The 21,746-nt window shown below is 33.7% G+C and overlaps 2 protein-coding genes and 1 pseudogene across 6 annotated transcripts; 1 reads left to right on the top strand and 2 right to left on the bottom strand.

The window, feature by feature from the left end:
* The first annotated feature begins 5,355 nt into the window (after nucleotides 1-5,355).
* LOC141719647 (uncharacterized) lies at nucleotides 5,356-6,657 on the top strand. Its single transcript, XM_074522030.1, has 2 exons — nucleotides 5,356-5,792; nucleotides 6,272-6,657. Exons 1-2 carry the CDS (start codon nucleotides 5,460-5,462, stop codon nucleotides 6,362-6,364), a joined length of 426 nt encoding a protein of 141 aa, XP_074378131.1. The 5' UTR covers nucleotides 5,356-5,459; the 3' UTR covers nucleotides 6,365-6,657.
* Nucleotides 6,658-6,877: 220 nt separating this feature from the next.
* On the bottom strand, nucleotides 6,878-11,755 carry LOC141662219 (pentatricopeptide repeat-containing protein At4g33170-like). Of its 5 annotated transcripts, none has more exons than XM_074469199.1 (3): nucleotides 8,726-11,755; nucleotides 8,429-8,499; nucleotides 6,878-7,477 (listed from the first exon to the last, which is right to left on the bottom strand). In XM_074469199.1, exon 1 carries the CDS (start codon nucleotides 11,175-11,177, stop codon nucleotides 9,486-9,488), a length of 1,692 nt encoding a protein of 563 aa, XP_074325300.1. In that variant the 5' UTR covers nucleotides 11,178-11,755; the 3' UTR covers nucleotides 6,878-7,477; nucleotides 8,429-8,499; nucleotides 8,726-9,485. The 5 variants fall into 5 exon arrangements, with proteins under 5 accessions (XP_074325300.1, XP_074325302.1, XP_074325303.1 ...); XM_074469201.1 differs by having other exon boundaries at nucleotides 8,730-11,755; XM_074469202.1 differs by having other exon boundaries at nucleotides 9,070-11,755.
* Nucleotides 11,756-13,918: 2,163 nt separating this feature from the next.
* Nucleotides 13,919-16,304, bottom strand: LOC141661334 (uncharacterized; annotated as a pseudogene).
* Nucleotides 16,305-21,746: the final 5,442 nt, after the last annotated feature.

The following is a 21,746-nucleotide window of genomic DNA, read 5'->3' as shown; positions in this document are numbered from 1 at the left end:
ATGGTGAACAAAGTAATCTGTAGTAGAGATAATGTGCTTTGACAGAATAATTAAAACATGCACATGAACACAATTATCTTTCAAAACTCACTTAATTTTATATTAAAATCAAGCTAGTGTTTGCTACAAATTTCTGGGTTCTTAGTATGTTAAGAACTCAGCTTCTCTCTTGAGGGTTACAAGAAATTTCAAATCTATTTGTTACAACTAAAATAAAGCATCCAGTGTTTACTTTATAGAACAGTTAACACTGGTTTTTACACAACATGCAATAGCATGTACTAAACCCTACTTTTGGATAACCAAATCTTTCTATTTCTGGCTTAGTGTATCTTTGCTAATCTTACCTGACTGTGACTTTACTTTTCCAGTTAATCTTGACCTTTGATCTTGTACTCTTCAAGCTACTTTTGTAGACTTTTCAAATCAGTGATTGATTTATTTGTTGATTGATAATCTTGGATATTAAACTGATCTGCATTCTGTACTTGAACTTTTACATCGAGATCTCCAGTTAGTCATATAGAGAACTCGACATCTCGATAAGTATAATGACTTATCGAGATCTCTAATAGCTTTATAGTTGTTTGACTTATTGAAGTTTTTGAGTTCTCTATAAGAGAATTTGGCTTATCGAGATCTCTTATCTTTATGTCTTCACTTTGCCTTATCGATATTTCTGAGTTCTCTAGTGACAAATTGACTTATCAATATCTCAGAGATCTCTAGTGATATTTTGACTTATCGATATCTCAGAGATCTCTAGTGATATTTTGAATTTTCGATATCTCAGAGTTCTCTAGTGAAGAAATGACTCGTCGATATCTTCATTCTTCATGTCTTCAATTTGGCTTGTCGATATCTCTGAGTTCTCTAGTAGCTTTTCTTGACTTCTCGATAAGTCATTCTGGAGTTCTCGAATGACTTCTCTATAACACATAATCTTTGACTTGTAGATTTCTTGACTTAAAATGTTTTTTCCAAAACAGATTTATTCAACTCCAAACTTCTTCACACTTTCTCCGAGGCATGATCTTCATGATCTTCTTCCATTGTTTATTCTTAGGCTTGAAACTGTTTATAGAAAAATACTCCAGTCTAATCTATTTTACATTTTTACAGACTTAAGTGTTACAATACAGAATGCAAACATAGATTACCATACAAGTTACTTAGGGTTGTCAATTTAACTTAGTCTTATTATTGTACAGACATGTCTTGCACAACAGAGTACATTATCTGTTGAAAGCTACAATTACACTTAATCAAATGTACTAAGGTGTTTTTGTAGCATAACATCAAGTCTACAACATATTCCTACCAATCTATTACAGTGAAAAGGAGAAATAGTGCTTAAACTGCAGAGCACAAAAAAATATATACATGATCGTATTTATTCTCTTCTATAACCATTAAAATAGAAAATAATTGAAATAAACTCATATTATTATATTTCCACGGTAGAACAACACAAAATACTTTCAAATACACGAACATTGTTTGATTTTATTGCAGGATCATAAAAAGTACACTTTAAATTTAACAAGTAATATGTAAATATGAAAATATACAGTACCTAATCGAGTAAGCATTTCCGGAAGTTCTGATTTTAGATGTATTTTACCTGAAAAGTAAAGAAACAATTCAAAACTTGATCTAGCACGAAATTGTATTTAATCGAATGCCCAAAATAGATCTAAATCAGTAAAATGTAGTTCAAAATCTAACAAAATAGAATAATTTGGTAGCTTACTAGGTTTTAAACACAAATCGTGTGAAATTTAGCTAGATTGAAGCTTAAATTTGAACATTTAATCGTTGTTTAACTGTTGCATGCGCCGATTTGTGAATTTTATATGTATATACTTGTTGCAAGGCTTCATATTATAACTGTCTAAGAACAAGAATTTAATGCTTAATAAAAGTCCGTGAATTTTATGTTTATTACGATATTACCATTGTTTATTTTTAACAGATTTTCACTGTTAGATTAGATGGATGGTTAGTATAAGAGTTCTCTCTAGACCTCTATTTAAACATTTCTATCTTTATGGGGACTCTATATATAAATATATATATATATATATATATATATATATAGACTACTCTACTAGAAACCAACTTAATCTGAAAACTAGAAATCAACCCAGCCCACTACTATCATACACCCACCACCTTCCCGTTTTCTCTTTTCTTTCATTAACACACCCACTCTTTCCTTTTTCCTTTTCATAAAAATCTCAACACCCTCCCTTTTTATTATTAGACACGAGTCACGAGTCTCATGACATGACACGATATATACAAATTATACACAAAAATAAATCACCCACTACTCTATTATTCAATCACTGGTTTGTCATTATTATGCGCAAAATCACTAAGTATTACCAATAAATCAACGATTTATACATGAAGTTCACCAGCACTTCTAAGATTACACTATATTACACAAATTATTGAAATACCATATTTACGATAAAATCACTAATTTATCCAACCCAAATCTTTAATCTGTATAATAAAATCATTAATGTCTACCACAAAAATTACTAAAATCCAACACATATATATCCACCATTACATTACCACCTATTTTCATATCGTCATAAATCTCAGATCTACTCCAACCGACTATACAAATGTGTATATACATATGATGTATTCCAGAATCGTTATCATCAATATAGGCAACACCATCATCTTCAATAAAAATCACCAGCTCCATTCATTACTTCTCATTACTGATATTAAAAAAAATCAATGATTAATGTGTTTATTTAAAAAGAAGAATAAGGTAAAGGAGACAAAATTGATAGAGAAGATAATTTTAGATCTGGAATAGCGAGTAAATAGAGTGATGATGGAGAAAACAAGTTTATATCTAGTTGGAAGGAGAATGAGAGAGGGAGTGAGATTATTCGGCGATAGGAGTATCGGAGTACTTAGTCGATGGAAAAATGGGCAGAGGTTTAAAAAGATGGAGGAGAGAAAAGGCTAATATTTAAAAAGGAGAAGACATATATCTATACTATAATATAATAAAATGGAATGAGATATATTTTGGTTCAATGGTTATCCCCTTACTTTGGTTATTAAAAATAAAAATAAATAGTGTTATACACATGCTAAATTACTAAATTACTAGATATAGTCTACTTATCCGCTAAATTACGACCAAAACTTATCATGCTAAACTACGATCACGGCTTTTTCCTAATTCTTTTATTTTTTGTTATAAATCTATAATTATTATATATTTATATAAATATATTAAAATAATTATATGATTGGATAAATAAAATTTAAAATTTATTCAAATATTATCAGAACCCGTGAATCGCACGTGATTTAATCTAGTATATAATTAAATAGGTGGCTGAGAATATATAAGATTTAAAGTAATGAGTGGATAAGATATGTTTCTAGTTTCTATTTTAAAGGTGGTTTATATTTGATTTATATATGTATATATATATATATATATATATAAGCAAATGATCAAACAGAAACCAAATTTAAAATAGAAACTAGAAACTAATTTAAGTCATTAAATCAATCTAATAATGACCCCCTAAAAGCACCACACACAACTAATCTGCACCCGCCCACACAGAATCTCAGTTTCCCCTTCTGTTTTTAATTTAATTTTTTCCTTCAAATGATAAGTTTTTTTATCCATCTTAACTATATTTTTCTAAATCTCCCAATGATCAATTTGCATAACATATGTGCTATATTTCGACATGATTGACAAATTATTTTATTTTAGTGTATAGTTTTCATTATACGGGAGTGCCTATTGGAGTAGTCCCCTATATATATGGGTTTACTCCAACAGAAACTCCCTTATAATGAAAAATATAAACTAAAATAAAAAATATTCTAAATCACATCGAAATATAACACATATGGCATGTAAATTGATCGTTGAGAGATGGAGAAAAAACAGTAAAGTCGGATTTTAAAAAAATACTTACCATTTGACGGGAAAAATCAAATTAAAAACGTAAATGAAAAGTTGAGATTCTGTATGGGAGGGTGTAGATTAATTTGTGTAGTGCCGATAGGGGCCATGACTTAGAGCAACTCTAATAGAGTTATAACATTTTCCTTAAAAATATTATTATAAAAATAAATTCTAGTGTTTTAGGATATTTAGTTGTATGTCAACTCCAACAACATTCATTATAAGTGTATCCTAGTAATATTTTATTTTTATATTTAAACTCTAGTTATGTACTCCCTCCGTCCCAAAATGAACTTCCTATATTGACTTTCGGTACTGTTCACGGTAAGCGATTGACTACTAATTTACGTCTAATCTATAATATCAAACATAGTCATGAGTGATCTCGTTGAATTCGTATTTATCAGTACTTTAATACAGTGAAATTTTTATATTTAATACTAATACAAATTTAAAGATATTAACGATCAAAAGTGTGTATTGGCAAACGTGTCCAACACAAAGAGGAAACGTTTTTAGGGACGGAGGGAGTATTTGATATGGAGAAGGAGAGAGAAATAAATTTATTTATTATTAAAAGTGAAGATAAGGAATCAATGATGGTGAATAACTCCAATATTATCCTCGTGTGTTTCCTTAAAAATAATAAAATTAATAGGATCCTAGTTATTTAGGATATTATAAGGTAGTCCAACTCCAACAACAATCCTTATTTTGGTTCCTTACTATTATTATAATATTAAATTCAAATTCTATTCATATTTTTTAAAGAATAGAGAGAAAAAGGAGGGTGAGAAAAGGGGAGAAATGAATATTTAATTAACAAAAGTAACATAGGAAATGGTTTAAGAATCCCTTATCTTTAAGGAAGCAAAGAAGGATATTAGCTTTTTAGGGAACTACTAGAATGTTGTTGTAGTTCCAATTTTGATTAAATATTTATAATTTTAGGTAAAAATCCTTTATAAGTAAGTTGTTATCTTATAAATAAGGTACGAGTGTGGCTAACTTTTTAAGAAAGTACTATAATGTTGTTATATCTCTATTTTATACAAGATTTCTAAAATTTCAATTTAAGATCTTAAATAACTAACTTGTTGAAGTTGCTCTAGATTGGTTTTTAGTTTTCATTTTAAAAGTTTTTTCTATTCGATGATCTTGCTATATATATCCCATATTTGTAGAAAATATATATATATATATATATTTTAGTTTGTATTTGATCATTCTTTTATATATATATATATATATTGTTAAAATTAATCGTTAATATGAATATTATTCCGAATATGAGCATGAGTTGAAGTGGGAGTAGGCTTGTTGAAACAAATTAAAATAGTTTTTCGTATCCTCCTACAAAAAGGTAAATAATAGCAATCTCTGTGTTGGAGGTGCAGTATATATACCACGAGAAACCAAAAAAGAGCCTGGATATCAATTGCTACAGGCTTTGTCAGGGAAAGAGAGGCACAACAACAGAATATTAGACATGGGCAATATAATTCAAACATTATCAGGGAAAAACAACAACAGCGGTGATGATAATAATGTCGTGATAAAAAATCAACAAGTACAATTGTTGAGAGCTAATCCTGTTTTGTCTATGTTCCTGAAATATGTCGAAAATTTGGGGCATCAAGTAGAGAAATTCAAAGCTAAGCTTGATTTTAGTATTGTGACTAAATATTTCAAAAAGGTGGAGCAACAAGCACAATTATTCAATGAAAAATATGTTTTTCCCATATTCTACGAATTTCTTGATTCTCTTCGTATGGTGCATCAACAAGAGGAGGAGCCCAAATCGAATATTGTTTTGTATCAGGTAACTTTTTTCTTTTATTTTATTTATGTTATATGTGTGTGTGTGCGCGCCTGTACTGCTTCATGCTCAGGGAATAGATAGATAGATTTCCGTTGATGTTGAGGGTGAACGTTAAGATGCAGGTATATTTTATTAGTGTAGTGTCATCAAGATCCTGCTTTGCCCAAATTAGTTGAATCTAGTTGCCGAATAGCATTGGGTATTGAGTACGTCTCTACATCTTTTTACTCAGCCTTTGGTTTGTTTTAATGATAGGGATAGGGATAGGGATATCAAATACCATTCACATTCTATAAAGACTTAAATAGTAGACCTAAATGGATTTTGTGAGGGTTGTTGTTAGTATGGTCATCTCTTCTATAAAATAGATACAAACAATGACAGATAGCAGGCATTGTTTGTTGGTTGTATTATATGTGCAACTTGATGAGCTACTGAAACTTTTGATGATGAACTAGACTTGTTGTTTCTGTTTTCAGGTTTATGCAATTGGAGGATATTTCTTTTTCAAGTGGGTTTGGGGAAGATGGGCTTTGCCCAGGGAAGAAGATGATGATTCCGATGATGATTAATGTCCAGATGTTTTCAAGGTCTTTGTGTACCTTTGGCGTGTCTTCGTAAGTTTTAGTATTGAGATGGAAACAGCTTTTCTTTTAAAGTTTTACATATGTTGTTCAAAGGAGTTTGGAATCGGGGCAATATAATCAAGGGTGTGTGTATTTGTGGGCATGCAGTGTGTCTTGTGATATGTTGTATAGTTATAGACCCCTCAGTAACATTAGTGCCTGGAAGAAAGAAGAACAGGGAATTTTCTATGTTAGAATTTCTTTAAGAAAACAGGAGAAAAACAAATAAACATTCAAAATTCCAGAGGAAAACAAACACTACAAGTCGTAAATGAGGGATGAGAGAAATATTATGTTTAGTTATACATTCCGCATCCCATTCCATTAATAACCGTAGTATGCACTTCAACTAAAAGTTAACAGATTTCTATTCCCGCATCGTTCCAATTCTTCAACCAAAACCAAACTGTGTCAAATTTTTTTAATCTATCATAAACTGCATGCAATTGCGTCAAAATGTAAATCGAAAATAAGGTGACCCATGATCAAATATCAATACATACAAAGAAATGAATCCCTTTTTCTGAAGTCGGGAGAAACAGAGGGGTATATAACAAGCTAGCAGCTACTTCCACATTGTACAAGGATATGAATGCAAAGTTGCATACATTGCAGCTTATTATAATAATTGTGTATCGGATGCTTTAAAGGCTCAAAAGGTTGCCATAAAAATAAATTTTACTAACATAACTAGCATATCTTTAAAGGCCTATCCTGCACATTATTTTCCAAACAAACTGGGCAGCACAATTCTCATGGCAACAACCCAACCAAGTAACACAAAAATGTGTAAGCACTTAAGGTCTGGAGAAAGGTCGAAGCCGATAGATCAAACAAAAATGGGTAAAACCAGATAACACGAGTACACGACAAAGTGTGCGGAAGAAAGTAGCCTTACAAGAATGTCAAGTTATGTTTTAGATATTGTAAACCCATGATGCTTGCCTGTAGGTACTTCATGTCTTAATTTGAGAGCGTTCATTCATAATTGGACAACCGCATCCTTCAAATTATTACTGAAGTTTGAACTTCAAGCTTCAACAGCTTTGACAAAATCACCTGCAAGTATAAATTCCATCAATCACTAGGTTGCTTGAACACTTAAAGTTTAAAATAACATCTGGAAGCGTGACTTTATTTTTCTGGTAGCAGAGGAATATGTGCCAACATCACACAGCTTCATATTCTACCTATCTGACAGATACAAATCAAATGGACACAGACCTTCTACTTGCCCACTAAATACTAAATGATCAGCAGATGGTGATATATTCATTTTGTGATGACACCAGGCTTCTCAAGATCTACAGAAGAGTAATCGTAGCATAGAATTATAAAAATAAATTTAAAAGCCCTTAATGGTAGTACAAGGAGATAATATACCACCAGTCCTAACTATTGGTTTAACAACCTGACGGTCCCTGCCAACTGCGAGATACCAACCTGAACAAAGAAAAATTAATTTACAGGACAGCCACCTAGCAAAATTACACGTTCTCCCTCTCACAAGCCTAACAAAATACTTAGAATTAATAGTCCCTTCGCCCTCAGATAAAATGCAGTAAAATAAATCATGCATATTAAAAAAAAAAATTTCCTTGTTCTTGACAATGTTACCCCTTAATAAATTTTATCTTTCTATTATTTGCAACAGTAACACGTTTATTAGAGTACGAACATTCTAAGAGTTCTGTTATTAGTCAAATCCTTATAATCACGACTTACTTTTTAACACATTTTTTCTGCCTAAACCGCCTTTTCTAAAGATTGGATGAAGTATATGCTTTGCCAGAGGAGGCAACCTGTAATGTAAATCTAAACACTTTATGGGTGCATAGCAAGGTTTTAACAGGGCCTTGATACATAATACATGGCAAGGTTGTAACAGGGCCTTGACGCATAAACATTCCGGGTTCGAAATTCTGCAGTGTAATCCAATTATTGTAAAACTACTTTAAGTACTCTGGAAGTGCAAACATATAACAAATAAATTTTCTGAAAGGAATTCACCTGAAAGCACCCCCATGAAACTCATTGGGTAATAGCTTTTCCGTCCGCGCCTTTTCTGCAAGTTCCTTGACCTGATAATACAGCACCCAAGATATAGAGACTTATTAAACTATTCTCAGTGATCTGAAATTATTAATTAGTCTATTAGAGGGAGGTGGATGACTGGGTAGTTATGGAACTCTTTGTTCATTTTTTCCTTAAGTTAACACTTTAGAGAAAAAGTAAAGTCTATTATCTCACTTCATGTTTGATTTCAATGCAACAGCTAACCCATAAAGATATAATATAAGCAATTACCTACACATGTAAGCAAATATAAGCTTGCTCTCAAGGTTCCGGTAGCTTTTTAACAATTTCTGGATTCAATATATCTTCAATATCGTTTTTCCAAATTATGCTAAGTTCTTCATAATGAAATGTGTTTATCAATTCATCAATTCATACTCAAATTCTTTTTCTGTCTTCGACATTTCAGTGTAAATCTTATGTGTCTTCCCCCCTGGTGTGAACTTACAAGTAAACCTAGACTGACATATATAGTTCTTAGTTGAGCATCCAATTTCGTTTGCACACTGTTCTCCACTTTGGTGTGCTTCTTTTCTCTTATAGCACAGACTATTCTGCTATTCTTTAATAAGCACCTTATGAAGGGTGTCCATCCACATTTCTTGCAGCAGCATTCACACATTGTTTCAAGCTATCACTCTGCTCTGACATTGTGCTGAAATATATCAAATGAGATCTTCCATATAGTGTAGATAAGCTCTCACATTTATCGAAAATATCTCATACATTGGTAGACTTAATCGACTGTTCTTTTGCATTTGAAGTTTCATTATAATCTTCCAATTGTCCACAAAGATCATGAGGTCTCTCTGCATTCACGATTTTAAGTTGGCAATCAAATCCCCAATCTTGATCTTCCCCCAACGACTACTTACTTATCCACAACGACAATAAGCAATTAAATACAAAATAAGAAAAGATCCAGAAGTCTAGTAAGCAATATCCACTGTTGTCTTACCCTGCTCTTGAAGAGCATCTTCTCTTGCATCAACTACCAAAAATCTGCACAACTACAATTACCATTCAAGAATTTATGATAGCGGTTACTGTCCCTTACTATGATCTCCCTATTCACTACCATGCTTATATACTTAAAAGCCACGTGACAATCCCTACAAATTCGTAAATTCTTAACAATCCTTAAAGCCTTCCCAGGTGGCGCGGCCCTGCACACTAGCACAAAAGCCAGTGCCAACTTCTCACTATGATGCCAAAGCTCTTCCCTCTTTACAACTTTATCCACTTCCGACAAAGACTCATCCACAACAGGCTCATATCCTAATTTAAGAATTTCTTCCCTTAATTCCACCAACTTCGCATAGATTTCTTTACTCATTCCATGTGTCTTGTCACCCGCCATAAAAACATGAACCTCCCCTAGAAGCTCAATCCAACTCTTTCCACCCTCCTTTAACACCCTCCTATGTTTCATCAACTTCCGCACTTCCCTTACTTCATCCAATCTTCCTGCACTCGCTAACACATTTGATAAAATCACAAAAGCTGAATCATCATATAAATTCAGTTCCAACAATCGCTTGCTCATCACTAAAGCCATGTCTGCTTCGCCATGATGAGCACAACTTGATAATAATGTTCGCCAAACAGCAGCATCAGCCTCATACGGCATTGTCAATGCAATCCTTTCCGCATCTGCAATCTGTCCAACTCTACCTAACACACTAATTAAACAAGTGTAATGCTCCATCCAAGGTTCCAATCCATAATACATTTTCATCTTCTCAAACCAACACTTCACCTCATTTGCCAACCCCACATTGCTAAAAGCAGTCAAAATAGCTAAAAACGTATATTGATCAGGCACCATCCCGTTGTCCTCCAATAACCCAAAAATTTCCATCACCAAATTCTTATCCCCTTGTTGTGCATAACCCGACATCATAGCATTCCATCCAATCACACTCATTTTCACCATCAATTCATCAAAAACCCCTCTGGCCTCAACGACAAGTCCACACTTCCCATAGCCATCAACCAACGCAGTCCCCACAACCGCATTTCCAACAAACCCACTAACAACACAATGCCCATGAATCATCCTACATTGCTCAGCAGCCGCAACCTCCCCAACCGCACGTAAAACACCCGACAAGCTATACATACAAGAACCCAAACCCCACTTCCTCATCTCCCCGAAACACCCCAAAGCATCAACTGCCCGCAAATTCTGCGCAAACCCAACAATCATTGTCGAAAAACAAACCCCGTCTCGTTGAGGCATTTCATCAAACAACTTCCGTGCACTATCACAAACCCTCATTTTACAGTAAAAGTTAATCAACCCAGAAGCCGAAAAAGCACCATAACAAAGCCCAAGCTTAAAAGCCAAAGAATGCAGCTGAAGCCCAAAAGGAAAATCTGACAGAAAAGCGCAAGTAGCGAAAAGAGAAGCGAAAGTGCGTTGATTAGGTGAAGTGGGGTGACGAAGCATGGAAATGAAATGGTGAAAAGAAAGAGTGGTTTTGGAGAAATGGGAAATGAGACAAGTCCATGAAACGACGTCGTGAGAAGGGAGTTGACTGAAGAGCTTGAGGATGATGTCGGAATGGGTTTGAGTTTTTGATTTGGAGTAGAGAGTGAGGAGATGAGTGAGTTGTGAACGAGTTTGAGATGTGTTTTTTACAATGGCCTGGGAGTGTACCACCCTGGGGTCAATTTTCATTTTCGAAATGTAATGTTATGCTTATGCATCATCTGTTCTTTGGTAGATGTTTTTGTCAAGCAGTCAATTATCAAAAGTCTGCTATCTTTTTTAGTTCGAATGTTCGGCGGGACAAGCAAGCTGAAATTAAAAACATTCTTCAAGTGCAGTGTGATCTTGGCAGTAGTTCAACTATCTGAATGATAAAGTCCGGGAGAAAGTAAACAATTGGAATACGAAGTTGTTGTCGAGAGCAGGGAAAGCTGTTCTTCTGCGTAATGTAGCTCAAACCATTCTTGCCTATACGATGTCTTGTTTCTTACTCCCTAAGTCACTTTGTCAGGAAATTGAAAAAATTATGAATGCCTTCTGGTGAAGCTCTAACTCGTCCAATAGCAAGGGGATAAAATGGTTGTCTTGGTCTCGAATGAGTAGGTCAAAGAATAAAGGTGGTCTAGGATTTCGTGATCTATATGGTTTCAATTTAGCTTTGTTGGAAAAAAATGCTGGAACTTATTAAAAAATCATGATACTTTACTCTCAAGATTACTGAAAACAAAGTATTATCCAGACTGTAGTTTATTTCAAGCTGGTAGAACGGGGGGTTCAAACTTTACATGGCCAGGCATTTGGGAAGCAAAAGAAATTATGAAGAATGGGATAAGACGGGTTTTAGGGGATGTAAAAACTATACACATTTTCACTGACAGATGGTTGCGAGGGAAGTCAAGTTATTGTGTTGATCGTGATGTTGATGACTCTGCTGTGAGAACTGAAAAAGTCAGTGATTATTTTAAGACTGGCACAAGAACTTGGGATGAAACAAAAGTCAGGAGCAATTTCAATAATAATGATGCAGAGGCCATTCTTGCAGTCCGAATTCCTCAAAATAGTACAAGAGACAAGTTAGCCTGGGTCCATTCTAATGATGGACAGTACTCAGTGAGGTCGGGATATCATCATTGGCACTCGCTACACGCGGCTCATGAGGAAGGTCAGGATGTCAGTGGTTGGGGTAAGTTATGAAGATTGTGTATCCCTCACAAAATGAAGGTGCTGCTTTGGAGGATTTGTCGTAATACTGTTCCAGTCAGATATCGTCTTCGGGGAAAAGGGGTGCGTGTGTCAATCATTTGTATGATATGTACGAGGGACATAGAGCATCTGCGCCATCTGTTCTGTGACTGTGAGTTTGCTAGGGCCTGTTGGCAGCATTTGGGGCTGTTATATGATACAAGACAAGTGGAAAATGTTTCGGAGTGGCTTTTGGAAAAACTTAGTTCAGAATCGAATGATAATTTGATAAAGGTTGCAACTATAGTCTGGGGCGTGTGGTGGGCTAGGAACAAAAGGGTGTGGGAAGGGAAGGTTCTGACTCCAAAGTTAGCCAGGGAATGGAGTTGTAAACAGGTTTTCGACTGGAGAGAGGCACATAGGAAGAAAATGCAGAGCTCCTCTCATCGACAGGAGGCGAGAATGCAACACGTTATAAGCTGGACAGCACCTGTTGAGGGTTTGTGGAAGCTGAACGTTGATGCCTCAATTTTTGAGGGTATAGATTCTTTCTCAATTGGTATGGTGATTAGAGATCACATAGGGAGTTTTCTCCAGGGTCGTACAATGAGGTTTGCAGGGGGTGTAAGTGTTATTGAGGCTGAGTTGGTTGGCATCTTGGAGGCTCCGAAATGGACCGATGAATTTCATGGCCAAGGCTTCATTGTAGAGAGTGACTCTCTTCTAAGTGTGCAAGCTATAAAATGAAGTCGACAGAATTATCTCGAAGCAGAGGTGTTGATTGATCACTCTAGGTCCATTTTATGTAGTAGGGCTAATATATCTTTGAGTTTTGTTAAGAAGCATGCAAACAGGGTAGCGCATTTGATGGCTATAATTCCCTGTACGCTTAATAGCTTCGTTGGTTACTCGTCTCCTCCGCTTTCGGTGTTGGAGACACTTATGTCGGAAGTTTGAGTTTTAATGAAATATCTTTTCTTCAAAAAAAAAACTTACCCTTGATTATTATTATATATATTTTTATTTTTATTTTTTATAAATAATGATTTTATAATTGTAATTTATTTGTGTATAATTTTCAGTTAAGTTTAAATAGTATAAATAGTATATGATTTATGAGATTTTATTTATAAATAATAATGTAATTTTTTTTATTGGTAAGATTCAAATTTGAGAACTTATATGTATCTTAATAAATAATAATATAAATTTTTGTTTTGACTAAATTCGAATATGAGAATTTATGTATATTTTCGTAAATAATAATATAAATATTTGACATGATTCGAATCTGAGAACCTGTATAGTATATTTTTTAATATTTGAATCGACTCTGAATATTTAAAGACGAAGATCCGACCATCATAATGAAAACGAATAACCCCCAAAATAAAAATTATATTCCATTCTGATCAGAAATGGGCTATGAGATAAATTACTTATGATTAATTATCAAAATCGTCTAATATCAATCTCCGTTTTCTAAAATACTTTTGATAACATAGGGATTGAGATAAGTTTTCCTCAAAAATAAATATATTTATAAATCTCATTGTGTTGATGGGTGGATTAAGGTACGATTTTTTATTAATAAAATAGAATCACAAACCCCCTATCTATTTTGCATGGTGAAATATAATAATTTCCAGTTTATTAATCTCCCTTGATCTTTTCATATCTCATTATGTTCTCAGCCTATTCACACTAGTACTTGAAGATACTTCAGTTATGAACCAAATGAACTTGGCTTATAAAAAGTGCGAAAGAATTGGAAGACTAAGAAGAGTAGCTCCGGAATCAATTATGAAAATGTTGGCTGTAACATACTTTGAAGAATCATGGATTAAGTAGCGAACTAGCGATGTCATTGCCGGATCAGGTGTAAGAAAAGTTTTCAATGGAAATGCCCTTGTAGTCGCATTCTTAAGCCACTCCTTTTTCATCAGATCCTCAGTGATCTCAGATAGGAAAAGGCCAGGGATATTGAATTTACTCTTATGTTATGCTTCCCTAATTCTAGTGCCATAAGCTGCTTATATTGCACATCACAAGTTTGAAATATATAAGCAACACCTGCAGTAGAGACCAACAGGTTCCATTGTTGCAGATAGTGCACTATTTAGACCAACATTCTTCTTTATCAATGGAATTCATAGCTGTTATACAGAGTGAAATAATTGTGCAGGTATTAACTTTTTATGGTTTCAATGCAATTCATTTCTTTAATAAGAAAACAATTACATAGTGCAATTTTCTTTTTTTATGGATACAACTCGTTTCCATCATATATAGTGAACTACGTTAGTACAATGTTCTTCTAGTGCCATTGGGTTTTAGGTCGAGCTGTAATTAACTAAACATGATATAAAAAAAGAGGTTAGTTTGATGTATCTACTCTTTAGTCAAACTGAAACCAAATAGTTTGAGTTGTAACATCTTTGTCAATGAAACTTCTTATAAGCCAATGGATTTGAAATCTAGAATGTACCTTGGTCATGTAATTTACTCCTATTTTGGAGCAACCGTAAGCAAGAACTCCATGGTTTAGGGGTCTATTTAAACCAGAAGTAGAAGAAATGTTAATGATACATCCCCTGGAACTATTTCGACCATGCGTAATCCAACGAACTTGGACACCAACCAGGATCCTGTCAAGTTTGTCCTCACCACATTGTTCCATTCTTCTTCACTTAAATACAGTGAAGATTTTGTTCCACCTTGTAGAAATAAATAAATTAGATATATTTATCCTTAATCTGGTGGATAGTTGCCTATAAATGCCAAGAAATTACCTCTAACACCAGCATTATTGACCAAGGCATCAATGCGTCCAAAACGTTCCCATGCTTTTTCTACAGCCAACTTGATTGCCTCGCCATCCCCTGCCAAATCAAGCTCAACAGAAACAGCACGACAAGTGATACTACCAGGAGCACTTATGACCTGATTACTAGCATCAACAGAATTGTTGATCTGTTGGCACAAGTACTTACGCCTGTCCATTCTCCGAGCAGCTACAATGACCTTACAACCTGCAGTGGCCAAGTCGATACAGATTTCTCGCCCCGATCCAGACGACGCGCCAGTTACCATCACCACCATGCCTTCTAAACTGCTCCACGACTCCATTATCTTAAATGTAGAAGATTGAAAAGCTAAAAAAAGATTGATTGTATTTACTAAAGTGAAAAGAAATGATTAACTAGTACAAAATGGTTTGTAGTGTATATATACAACAGCTTGGCGCCAAAATTGGTTGTAACTAACTGCCAGTTGTAATTCTATTGAATAATATAAAAAATACTAACTATTTTCAAATTGTAATTCTAATCTATTTTTATCATAATGGCTACTCTTAACATCCCCCCTCAAGTGAGGTTTCATATGATGATCTGTCAACCCGAACTTGGAACACAAATCAACCATTTGACTAGAAGGAAGAACCTTTGTCAAGACAACTGCAAGATAGTTCTTTGTTGGCAAATAAGATAACTGTAACAATCCTTCAAGAACCTTATCTCTTGTAAAATGACAGTCAACTTCTATGTGTTTGGTGCGCTCATGAAAAACTGGATTCTTAGCAATATGTAAAGCTGATTGATTATCACAGAAAAGAGTGACCAGTGATAAATGATTTACTCCCAATTCTTGTAACAATTGTACAACCCAAGTAACCTCAGAAGCTGCCGTTGCCATAGCTCTATACTCAGCCTCTGAACTAGATCTTGACACAGTGGGCTGTTTCTTTGATTTCCATGTAACAGGGGAGCCTCCCAGGAGTAACACATATCTAGTAACAGACCTTCTGGAGTCTGGACAAGAAGCCCGGTCCGAGTCTAAAAAAGCTTGCAGAATCAATCTATCAGGATTTTGCAACTTAATACCTTGACCTGGTGTGAAAGATAAGTACCTCAAAGTATGATTTAATGCTGCATAATGAGCAGTCCTAGGAGACTGTAAGAACTGACTCAATAGTTGTACTGTATAGCTGATATCCGGCCTGGTATTAGTGAGATAATTCAATTTTCCAATAATAGATCTATATGCTTCAGGAATTGAAAGTAAGTCACCATCTCCAGCAGAAAGCTTAAGATTTAAAGGTAGGGGTGTAACTGCTGGATTAGATAAATCCATCTTACTTTCTTGCAACAACTCCCTTGTGAATTTATGTTGGCTCATAAACAATACCATCATCAAGGTAATTTATCTCAATTCCCAAGAAATAGTGAAGAATTCCAAGATCCTTAATAGTGAAAGTGTCATCCAAATACTTTTTTATACTCTGAATATGCCTATCATCACTACCAGTGATGATTATATCATCTACATAAACAGCTAACAATGTAATATCACTACCATGTTTATGAATAAACAAGCTATAATCACTTTTAAACTGAACAAAACCCTGATTTATCAACTCAAAAGTGAGCTTAGCTGCCCATTGTTTGCTGGCTTGTCTTAAGCCATACAAAGATTTTCTCAATCTGCAAACTAGATTGTCTGGATTAGGAATCCCCTCAGGAACTGTCATGTATACTTCCTCAACTAGATCTCCATGCAGAAATGCATTATTCACATGTAGTTGAAATATTTTCCATTTTCTACTGGCTGCTACATACAAGATACATCTTACAGTGCTCATTTTCACTACAGGAGAAAAAGTTTCATTAAAGTCTATCCCAATTCTTTGATTAAAACCCTTAGCAACTAATCTTGCCTTACATCTATCCAAAGTTCCATCTGCAAGTAACTTTACCTTATATACCCATTTAGATCCAATTGGTTTCTTGCCTTGTGGTAATGGTACTAAATCCCAAGTCTTATTCTTTTGCAAAGCATCAATTTCTTTCTGCATAGCTGATATCCATAATGGATGCTTTGATGCTTCAAGATAGCATGCTGGTTCAGTAATGGTGGATTGATAACTCAGAAAGAGAAAATGAGAGGAAGGGAATGCTTGACTAGATATCAGATTACACCAGTGTGTAGAAAAATCAGGAGAAGCAGAAGAAAGGTTACAGTAATAATCATGCAAGTAGACAGGTGTTTGTACTGTCCTAGTAGATGTCCTGAGTGGTTGAACTATTTCAGGACTGTTTGAGGAGGTGTTTGTACTATTGCTATGTGAATTTTCATCATTAGCAGAATTATTATTAAAAATATCAGAATCTGATTGTGTGTCAGGAAGAGAATTATGAACTGGTATGACATGTTCAAAATCTGGTATGACAGGATCTGGAGTTTTTGAGATAAAAATATTGTTGAGGAATTGTGTCTGAGAAGTGCTAGCAATAAGCTGAAAAGGAAAAATATTTTTCTGAAATGTCACATCTCTGGAAATTGATAGCGTGTTATTTTTGAGATCAAAAACTCTGTAACCTTTAGTAGTATTGGAATATCCCAGGAAAATAGCTGCAACTGCTCTAGGATCAAATTTAGATCTTTGAATTTTACAAATTGACAAATAGCACAGACATCCAAAAGTCTTCATACGATCAAGAGAAGGCTCAGAATTGTAAAGTTTAAAATAAGGTGTGGAATATCCTAGGGACTCTAGAGGCATCCTATTAATGATGTATGTGGCACACATAGATAGATAGATAGGTTGATATTATTTTTTTTAAAAAAATATTTTTTCTTTTTTCTTGATTTGTTAATTATATTATTTTTATATTACAATTTCATTACTAACATTAATTTTGAAAGTGCTTGGTTTCCTACAAAAGAGGTAAAAGAGAAGTTGGGTGCAATTAGATATTAAGTTGAATGACAATTTATAGAGTTTGTAGTTATATTAAATACATTATTTATTTATTTTAATAAAATTATAATTGTTTAAATTTTATTTTAGAAGGTGTTAGCATTCCTTTTCAGGAAGGTGGTAACCAACCGACCAAACGAAACCATGTTTCACTTATAATAGTATAATATAGATAATAGTATAGTATAGATGTATTGTGATACTGACGGATTTAAAATAAGAATTAAAAATATGAACTATTTTCTAATATTAGAATATGATTTATGAAAATTAAGTTTGGAAGTGGTTGGTTTCCTATGAAAGAGGTAAATATTTTATTATTTTTTAACTTCATTTTGGAAGGTGGAAATAAATGTTTTAGGAACGTGTTAACCAACCGACCAAATGAAACAAAACCATGTTTTATTTATAATAGTATAGTATAGATACCATATTAGAGTGATTTTGTACCCTATAAGAGTCACTTTCAACTATATACTGGTATAATTAACATTTTAACATCATAAACATCCAGTTTGGCATCCTTTTAGCACCTATTGGTACCACTTTCATACGAGTCAATTTTGGTCCAAATTTTGGCTCTAATCAACCATATAAGTGAAATCCTTTAACCATCTCTTGGTACCACTTTCATACGAGTCAATTTTGGTCCACATTTTGGCTCTAATCAACCATGTAAGTCACTTTAAACCATATTAGAGTAATTTTGCACCTTATAAGACTCACTTTCAACCATATATTGGTACAATTAACATGTTAACATCATAAATATCCAATTTGACATCCTTTAACCACCTCTTAGTACAACTTTTATACGAGTCAATATTGGTCCATATTTTGGCTCTAATCAAGCATGTAAGTCACTTTAAATCATATTTGAGTAATTTTGCACCTTATAAGACTAACTTGCCACCATATATTGGTAGAATTAATATGTTAAAATGATAAACATCCAATTTGACATCCTTTAACCATCTCTTGGTACCACTTTCATACGAGTCAAATTTGGTCCACATTTGGGCTCTAATCTACTATGTAAGTCACTTTAAACCATATTAGAGTAATTTTGCACCTTATAAGACTCACTTTCAACCATATATTGGTACAATTAACATGTTAACATCATAAACATCCAATTTGACATTCTTTGAGTGTAATATCCGGGATATATCGTGTAATTATTTTTGCTAATAGATAATTATTATGTATGTTCAGTATCTATTCTGTGAATTATTTGTTAAGTGTTATATGTGTTTGGATGTTTAAAAATAATAGTAACTGAGTATTTTAATTTTTATATGTCCAAAATAAAATATAGATAATTGTCATATCTTCCTAATTATTTTTTTGTTGATTTATGATTTTATAGGAAATGTATGGATTTTATAAAATCTTTTTCTGAGTATTTAAAAACTATTTTCTACAATCGGGAACCAACTGACGTCATCCATTTTTACGTTTTTATAACCCGAAACTCTTCTGAGAACTCCTTCCTAACCGAATTGCAATATTCCGAGCATTTTCTATGTTTTGACTTTTTCGATCCGGCGTACGGTTTGTCCTATGCGGGTCCTGGCGCAACATTTTTGATACATTATTCGTTTCGGTAAATCAATAAAACTCGTATTTTCGATAAACGAGATCTTTTTATTAAACTATCATAATTATCACTTCGTAATACGTATAACCAGGCGCTGAGGCCAAGACCGCAGTACAAATTGTACTGGTTTGGATAATTATCCCAAAAACCGGTACCGTTTGGATCAGTTTTTATAAATAAACGTACCATTTTATATCCGGAAGGATCCAACGGGATACTAATTTTCCGTAATTATAAATAGCCTTTACCGTATTTTATTCCGTATCAAAAATCATTTGGAGACAGTAATTATATAAATTTCCAGAGAAAATCTATATATTCATATAATCTTTCTGAGAATCAAACAGCAATTCGAAGGTGTTAGTGATCTTTGTTTTCAACGCTCGAGTAACCAAATCAAAGGTCTTGAAGAGTACTATCAAATTCTGTGATTCATACACCTACAGAATCAAAGGTTTATATTCTGTAAATTTATTTATTTTTGAATTATTTTGATTAAAAATATGAATTTTTGTTCAGATGATTGTTTGAATGATTTGATGATTGCATGTTGTAGAGCTTGTTTTCCTGATGATTTTGATATATTATATGACTGATTTGGAGTTCAATAACATGTTCAAAATTGAGTTTGATTTTTGAATTTTGAAATTAGGGTTTATAACCCGTATGAATGTTCTTAATTGAAATTTAGGGCTTTTTGATCTAGGGGTTATTAGCTGTTGTATTATAGTGGGTTGTGTTCCTTATGATGTTAGGTCACACACACACTGTAGAGGGGGTGAATACAGTGTATGTACAATCAAATCGAACTTTAATAACTCAAGTAACAGAAAACAAACCTTATTGAAACAATAAACTCTGTTACTGTATGGAACTGTTCTCTCTCAGTGATGAACAAATATCACGAGAGCTGCTAGGGTTACAATGAATAATCTTCTCGATTGTGATAACACTTTTAGTGTAAAACCTATGTCTGTGTTTATATACTACACAGTTACAAGATAATCGCTAATTGATATGGAATATAATTCTGCTTCCTAAAATATATCAATCAGATATCTTTTCTTCCAAGTATTCCATTCTTCATAGAATTCCATCTTCATGCATATCTCTTCTTATGTTTGTCTCGATCTTCTTTCCTTTAACCAGCTACCTTCCTTATCTGAACGTCCTTCAGTACTTAAGTTCTGATATCCATCTTCTAATAATTATCTCCTGATAATATAAGTACTGATATCCTTAAGTCCTGACTTCCAGTAAGTACTGATTTATCCTGTTTAAGTAAGATCTGAAAACTGAACATAAATCACATTAGCCATGACATTATCAAATATATCTAACAATCTCCCCCAACTTGTAAATTAGCATAATATACAAGTTTAACAGATATTTGATGATGTTAAAAACATTAAGTACAAATGCATGAAAATTTGACTAGATAACTACAACTTACAGTCCTTAAAGCTTTACCAATCTTTAACTTCTGATAACAACTTCAGTCTATATTCATATCAGAATTTAAGAAGTTGTAGATCTTGACTTGGCTTCATCTTCTGATCTCTCTGATGTTAGGAGTTGTTCTGAGATAGTTTTTCAATAAACATCTCTCAGCATATCTGAGTTCATCAATCATCCTCCTTTTAGCATCTTTAAGTTCTATAGTATCTTCACCAATTTGAAAGATTGCAGCCTGAGATCATTAATTCTAGCTTTCCTTATATCCTGATCCAGTCTGATCAAATATGCCTTGTCAGACTCAAGATTGAATTCCACAGCCCTGTAACCTAGAAAGGTAGTTATAATCTTAGCAGTGTTGGGCTTCATCTCAACTATATCACCCTTGTGATCTCTGTACTTTGGAAGATATGTGCTGTTAGACTTAACAGAATAAAGCCTTTTCTGTCTCTGAATCTGATTCTTCAAATAGTTTGCAGCACTTTCTGTTATTCTGTCATTCACTTGAAGTAAGAATAATACATGCTCCAGTTCTTCAAAATACTTCAGTGGAATGGAATTTTCCCTTATATGATAAACCCTACCATATGTCATGAAGTACAACAAGATGTGTTCTTTCAAGTAGGTATGGTAAACCATTTGTACAGATTCCAGTTGATTCAATCTCTCAGGAGTTGCTCCAATACCTGGTTCACTTAAGGAAGTTGGATCATTGGTAGTGTTCTGTATTCTTCTTTCATCAGCACTTCCCAATCCAGTT

Source organism: Apium graveolens, chromosome 1, assembly GCF_009905375.1.
Source record: "Apium graveolens cultivar Ventura chromosome 1, ASM990537v1, whole genome shotgun sequence".
NCBI classification, from domain to species: Eukaryota; Viridiplantae; Streptophyta; class Magnoliopsida; order Apiales; family Apiaceae; genus Apium; species Apium graveolens.
The sequence above is the reverse complement of the archived record's forward strand: the minus strand, read 5'-3'. Positions and strand labels throughout refer to the sequence as shown.

What these genes read in the sequence shown, in the direction of transcription:
- LOC141662219 (XM_074469199.1), bottom strand. Translation starts at nt 11,177, where the DNA reads ATGAAAATTGACCCCAGGGTGGTACACTCCCAGGCCATTGTAAAAAAC.
- LOC141719647 (XM_074522030.1), top strand. Translation starts at nt 5,460, where the DNA reads ATGGGCAATATAATTCAAACATTATCAGGGAAAAACAACAACAGCGGT. An exon ending in CGAATATTGTTTTGTATCAG is followed by an intron (nt 5,793 to 6,271) that starts GTAACTTTTTTC and finishes TTCTGTTTTCAG; the next exon opens with GTTTATGCAATTGGAGGATA.